The sequence below is a fragment of the Alosa pseudoharengus genome, unplaced genomic scaffold (genome assembly GCF_046254945.1).
Source record: "Alosa pseudoharengus isolate Yale_2024_CS ecotype anadromous, Long Island Sound unplaced genomic scaffold, YU_APseudo_1.1 YU_APseudo_1.1_scf_7, whole genome shotgun sequence".
Taxonomy (NCBI): domain Eukaryota; kingdom Metazoa; phylum Chordata; class Actinopteri; order Clupeiformes; family Clupeidae; genus Alosa; species Alosa pseudoharengus.
The window spans coordinates 20,220,456-20,227,385 of NW_027468859.1; the positions used below are offsets into that span (position 1 = coordinate 20,220,456).

Consider the following 6,930-nt stretch of genomic DNA (forward strand, 5'->3'; position numbering starts at 1 on the left):
GATGAAACTACGACAACAGGCTCAAACATTGTTAGCAAAGAAAGCTTATCCTATGTCAGGTGAACCAGTTAGTTACTGGTTACTTACCAGTTAGTTACTGTAATATCCCAGAAAATGAGCTATTTCTAAATTATATGGTTTGTAACGATTCTTTCCCAATTTACATCAGAAATTCAAGGATTATGTGTGCCATTGTTTTTCTCTAGGCTGTGTACTGTCATGCAATGTATTTGATTGTAAAATTAAAAATTATAAGCCTAGATTGTTGAAGTAGTAACCTATATGGTTGTGGTAACAGTAGCAGTGGTTCGGTGTATTTGTGCATTTACTAGAAATTAGCACTGATATCATAGTTAGATCTGTTTTACCACACAAATCACTGATTTATTCAAATTTATTAAACTGAGGCCTCGTCTCGTGTACATGAATAAAACCAATAAAACTGAAACATCAGTTTCATTCCTTACATCACACTTGTTTTACCGTCTAGATCTCATGAAGCATTTGATGAGAATGTACACCAGACAAGTTTTTGTTGCAAGAATTTTTATTTAAGTACTTTTCTAAATCACAAGGTTGTCATGCACAAGAAAAACATCAATCCTACAATGAATACAGGATTGAGCCAAAGTGAAGATGACTTGCCATGTAACATGCCTAAGATCATAAGACTGTGTTTGTCTACATAAGGTATTTACCTAAGAGCGGCAAAGCCAACAAAGTTATCGCGCATGTTGAAGACAGTGTAGTACTCTCTCATGAAGACGTCTCCCAGAATCCACAGGCCGTTGCCAACTCCATTGCTGAAGCTATTCTCGAAACCAGTGTAGCAACCAGAGCTAGTCTGTAGATGTAATATATTGAGTCATTGAGTTAAACAAGAAAACAGACATCCGATATGCATGTAATATACAGCTGACCATACAGCTATGTCTTGTCCGCTACAGAGATGTCCATACCTGACGAACGTAAGTAGAGGAGGGGAGGGTGAAGGCGTATCCATGGATGTTGAAGGTCACCTCAGGCAGGCTTCCAATGGAAGCACACTCCACCTAGAGAAGGACATGGCAAGATACACGTTGATGTGATGATGATGTAAAATGATGTGATGATAGCTTTAGGAAAATGTGATGATGGTTTTAGAAAAAAGCATAACTATGTTGATAAAATAATTGGAATTACATTGTTGAAATGTCCCATTATTTATAGTTAAGTTATAAAAAAAACAAATAAACCTAAAAAAAAATATCTTAAAAAAAAAGCAGTTCTGTTTCAAGCCACTCTCTGTCCTTACCACTCCGTTAGAAGTGCCCACTGCGGTGTTGAGATTGTTGACCTCACCGCCAACAATCAAGGAGGTTCCAGTATCCACAATAGCCTGGCAACCGCTGGCGCAAGCAACAACTTTGCCATTGATGGTGATGCTGGAATTGAACACATAGTAAGGTAAAATAGATGACTGACAGCATCTCTGATATGTCTACGCGGATAAACTGACAGTTAGATAATGTATCTAATATGTGACAAACTACAAAGCCAAAGTCGATTGATCCCCCAAGAGTAATTTTGATATAATGTTCATTAAAAGTCCGGCAGCAGTGGCTCAGGACAGGAGGTAGAGGAGTCGTCCAGCGACTAGAAGGTTCGAGCCCAACTCCTCCTGACCCTGTCTAAGTGCCCTTGAGCCGCCTCCGTCATCGGTGTGTGAGTGTGCATGTGAATGGGTGAACGTGAGGCATGACATTGTATATAGATACAGTATATAAATGCAGTCCATTTACCCAAAGTCCATCAGATAACTACGATCAGCAATTATGCTACACTCAAAAGTCAACAATTACGCACTGATGTTTTTCATAGATTTTTCCCTATCTTTTTGATTTGAACTCCTGTATACAATTCCATATTATTTTTGTGTTGTGAAATATTGCAGTAGAATATTGCCTCCTGTGGTCCCTAATGTACCTCTGCATGGTGATCTGCCAGTAAGTCTCGGAGGACAGGGGAATCCACCTGAGATTGCCATTGTAATGCTCAGGGTCATAACCTCCAAAGACCACCTCACTTCCAGTGGCAGGACTCCTGTACAAGAGCAAGTTTGACTCTTTTTAGTAAAATTATGTAAATACTCTAAATCATATTAATACTGTTTTAGTGAACAAATCGATTATTTAGAGTGTTGATGAAGTTTCTAGAGAGAATTTCAATAATAAACCTTTTTACCTGCTCAGGTAAACTGAGAAGTAGTTGTTATGAATTATTCCCTCTGACACCATGTTGTCGAAAACGGGCGTAATACCCTCCACAGCAATATTTTTGTATGCCAGACCCAGGATACCATCAGCCTTCATGTAGTACATGAAACTTGCCTCATACTGGCTATATCCAAACTCTTGCTTGGTCACCGTCAGACCTCCCACCTAGACGTCACCAAAGTCAGAGAGGCAAACAAAGAATGCTTACACAGTAACACAGTAGTAACTGTCATATAGTCCATTCTCCTCTTCATCCACTTTTCTATTCCCAATAGATATAGACCATATCACTGCTGTGTACAGCACAGTTCAGGCCTTGAAGTCTGAGTAAAGTATCTTGAGATCATTTGAATTGTTATAGATGTTATATACAAACAGATACATAAATACAAATAAACATACATCAAATCAAATTCAGTCATAAATATAGCTGTCACTGCCAGTGCAGATGTATAAATGAAATCAGCACACCTCAACGTTGTCCGTTCCCAAAGAGCCTTCCATGGAGCCAGTTCCATACTGGATAGAGAGCGCCTTTCCAAGGCTGGTGAAAGTAGTGGACTTGGAGGGATCAAACTTCTGGTGGTTTCCTAACAACAAATAAAATTTTATTTTCATTAGGCTATTGATCATTGATACTGCATTGATATTATTGTTTATTATTGCTATTTTCCTTAGTGTAGTCTTAACAACATTTAAAACTGTTTCACTGTTAATTTTTAACTATTGCTTTGTTTTTATTAGTAAGTTGCTTTTGAAAAAAAAAATCATATAACCATTACCATAAATAAACCATTTTGTTCTTACTGATATCACAGTAGGATAAGGATATATAGGTCCTATCTGGTTTGCTAAATTATGTAGGCTATGTATGTACTGTATGTCTACTTTTTTTTAATCCACAACTCAGAAATGTGAAAGGTTTCATTTGAACTTGTTGTGTTGACAATGGCAGGAGTGAGTGTGTAAGGCGATTCCTACCACAGGCAGGGCTGCTGCAGAAGACGGAGGGAACCCAGAGATTGGCAGAGCCGGTGTCAAAGACCACCTTGAAGGACTGAGGTGGAGTGCCAATGGAGATGACTCCATAGTAAGCAAGCTACACGGAGAGGGAGAGAGAGAGAAGGACAGCACATTACACACATCAAAAGACAAGTCATTGGCTGATGAAGAACACTTTGTAAGTAAAGTAGCCTAAGTAAGTCAAATGTATTTACTGACCAAAGTGCTTTACAAAATAAAACAAAATATACTAAACCTATACATTCAGTATGAGACCTACAACAGCAAACAGCAAAATAAAATACTGACAACAACAACAACAGCCAAAAGACAGTTGGGGACATGCTCAGAGTTACAGATAGAGCATCAGAAGGGAGGTAAGGAGACTGGGAAGGCCAGAGAAAAGGTTTTGGTGGGTTTTGGGACTAGATTTAAAAGCCGAGGTGGACAGTGCACTTTTAATGTTAAGAGGCCACAGACGTGGCACCACAACGGCACGGCAAAGCACCCTTTGGCCTGAGCAACAGCGTTCTCTAAAGGGAGGAGCAGTGTGCCAAGTGTCGAGTTCTTTTCTGATTTATATCAAAAGACAAACAGCACCCTTTTATAAGGCTTGTGGATACTGAGCACATTAGTTAGTGTAAACCAAAGATTATAGAGCGCTCCGCTCTAACATCGTTGGTGTAAACCACTCACATCAGCATCGTTGGTCATCTGCTCAGCTCCGGTCAGAGACTGGTCAAACTTGGCCATGGGATTTAAGGGGAATTTCCTCCTAAAGTCCTCCCATGCGCCCCTCTCCTCCATGTCCTCCCTGATGGTCTTATGCTTGACCAGGGGCACCCTAGGACAAAAGAAACATAAACACATTTATTTTACACAGATGGTAATAGTAGCAGTAATATTAATAGTATCAATAATACTGTGATAACCTGTTGAATTTCTTAAATTGTTGTGTGCCTTTTAGGGGAATTGGGGGGTGGAGTTTACGTGAGTGAGTGTGCGTGTGTGTGTGTGTGTGCGCGCAGGTGCGAGTGTGTGAGAAGTTGGATAGAGAGAGTTAGCATGGTGATTGCCCTGTTGAGCGTGAGTTGTGGCCAAAACAGCAACTCGTTTCTGTTATACTTTTTGATAATAAAGTTCGGGAAGTTTCCCTCCTGTGTGATAAAGTGTCCAGAGTACCACAATACTGTAATGCCTCAATTATATGTAATAACAAAATAATTGTTAGACTGACATCAATTGCCACCAAACTCTCTTACCTGACCAAGCACTCAGAGAGTGCAACCATAGCACACAGAACAATGGCTAACTTCATGATGCTGTCCGTCCTGAGATCCACTGAGACTGCGTGAACAGCTACAATTCAAATCGCTTTATATAGAGAACGTCTCGTTACGCCTGCTCAAGTTTTATCACTTTGATAAGATCAATGACAGATTAGGTGTCCAAAAAGAGAAGGGGCACGTCCTTGGGTTGGTAATTAATTTTGGGTAAATATTTGAAAAATTATTACTTAAACTGATTAGATTAAATAAGTTTTAATACAACACAATTCTTAATTATGTTTAAGTGGCGCATTTGATGTACTCCCAAGGGAATTTGTCTTCTATTCAAGGGAGCCACATTATACATTAAATACCTACAATAATAAATAATAACTAGATGTACCGCAGAGCGATACAAAATAAGACCGCCGCCCAGTCCAGCACATTTTTTCCACAAAAAATCATATAACCATTACCATAAATAAACCATTTTGTTCTTACTGATATCACAGTAGGATAAGGATATATAGGTCCTATCTGGTTTGCTAAATTATGTAGGCTATGTATGTATGTCTACTTTTTTTTAATCCACAACTCAGAAATGTGAAAGGTTTCATTTGAAGTTGTTGTGTTGACAATGGCAGGAGTGAGTGTGTAAGGCGATTCCTACCACAGGCAGGGCTGCTGCAGAAGACGGAGGGAACCCAGAGATTGGCAGAGCCGGTGTCAAAGACCACCTTGAAGGACTGAGGTGGAGTGCCAATGGAGATGACTCCATAGTAAGCAAGCTAAACGGAGAGGGAGAGAGAGAGAAGGACAGCACATTACACACATCAAAAGACAAGTCATTGGCTGATGAAGAACACTTTGTAAGTAAAGTAGCCTAAGTAAGTCAAATGTATTTACTGACCAAAGTGCTTTACAAAATAAAACAAAATATACTAAACCTATACATTCAGTATGAGACCTACAACAGCTAACAGCAAAATAAAATACTGACAACAACAACAACAGCCAAAAGACATGCTCAGAGTTACAGATAGAGCATCAGAAGAGAGGTAAGGAGACTGGGAAGGCCAGAGAAAAGGTTTTGGTGGGTTTTGGGACATTTGATGTACTCCCAAGGGAATTTGTCTTCTATTCAAGGGAGCCACATTATACATTAAATACCTACAATAATAAATAATAACTAGATGTACCGCAGAGCGATACAAAATAAGACCGCCGCCCAGTCCAGCACATTTTTTCCACAAAAATAAGTCACGCTTGTCAAATTGTGTTCATTTCCTACTTTGTTCCTTTTTTGTGTGTTGAGTGTGTGCAGAGTGTGTGGTTGATTTTGTGTATATGTGCGCTGTGCTTCTGTGTGTGTTTATTGAGTGTGTGTGCCTGCATGTAAGTTAGTTTTTTGTGTGTGTTTTTTGTGTGTGTGGGTGTGTGTGTGTGTGTGTGTATGTAGGTGTGTTTGTATGTGTGAGTGCATGTGTGTGACGGTGTGTGTGTGTGTGTGTGTGTGTGTGTGTGTGTGTGTATGTGTGTTTATGTGTGCGTGTTTGTGCGTGTCGTGTGTGTGCATGTGTAGTGTGTGTGTGTGTTTACTTGTCTTTGTGTGTGTGTGTGTTTTTATTGTGTGTGCATGTGTATGTGTATTTATGTATGTGTATGTAAATAAAGCAAATCAGGGAACCACCTACTCTTTGCGATAAGTGCCATGGGATCTTTAACAACCATGGTGAGTCAGGACCTCAATTTAACATTCATGCAAAGGAAAACATGTCCTGCAGTACAGTGTCCCTGCAATAAGGCATTGGGATTGATATTTGTTTGGTGGCTTTTGGCCACAGGGAAGAGTGCCATCTACTGGCCAGCCACCAACACTACTTCCAGCAGGAACCTACTTTTCCAAGGAGGTATCTTATCCAAGTACTAACTAAGCCTGCTTAGCTTCGGTAATTCAGCAAAGTCAGGGTATCTGCTGGTCTGACTGCTGGCTAAAAACAAAAGGTGAAAGGCATATATGATTCTAACTGTCTCACTGAATTGCATTATGCACACTCAATTCTCACTGGTATCTGCTAGACAACAAGTACCAAAACATGATTAGTTTATAGATTTCACATGTAAAATAAATTTTATACAACCCCATGCCCATCTTGCCTGTTCATAATTCTGAGAAATTCTTGAATTGTTTGCATGTGTGCGTGTACGTGTTTATGTTTATGTGTGTGTATGTGTGTGTGTGTTTACTTGTCTTTGTGTGTGTGTGTGTTTTTATTGTGTGTGCATGTGTATGTGTATTTATGTATGTGTACGTAAATAAAGCAAATCAGGGAACCACCTACTCTTTGCGATAAGTGCCATGGGATCTTTAACAACCATGGTGAGTCAGGACCTCAATTTAACAT

General features: G+C 39.6%; 1 protein-coding gene across 1 annotated transcript; it reads right to left on the minus strand.

Moving 5' to 3' along the window:
• Positions 1-694: 694 nt before the first annotated feature.
• Positions 695-4,575, minus strand: LOC143109245 (pepsin A-like). Its single transcript, XM_076271901.1, has 9 exons — positions 4,520-4,575; positions 3,954-4,101; positions 3,237-3,354; positions 2,727-2,845; positions 2,224-2,420; positions 1,966-2,082; positions 1,295-1,424; positions 960-1,052; positions 695-844 (listed from the first exon to the last, which is right to left on the minus strand). Exons 1-9 carry the CDS (start codon positions 4,573-4,575, stop codon positions 695-697), a joined length of 1,128 nt encoding a protein of 375 aa, XP_076128016.1.
• Between the last annotated feature and the right edge of the window lie 2,355 nt (positions 4,576-6,930).

Excerpts from the sequence above, each read along its gene's own strand:
- LOC143109245 (XM_076271901.1), bottom strand. The coding sequence starts at position 4,575 with ATGAAGTTAGCCATTGTTCTGTGTGCTATGGTTGCACTCTCTGAGTGC. Across the intron at positions 4,102-4,519 it reads CTCTCTGAGTGCTTGGTCAG|GGTGCCCCTGGTCAAGCATA; the intron begins GTAAGAGAGTTT and ends CTTTTGTCCTAG. Across the intron at positions 2,421-2,726 it reads TGGGAACGGACAACGTTGAG|GTGGGAGGTCTGACGGTGAC; the intron begins GTGTGCTGATTT and ends GGTGACGTCTAG.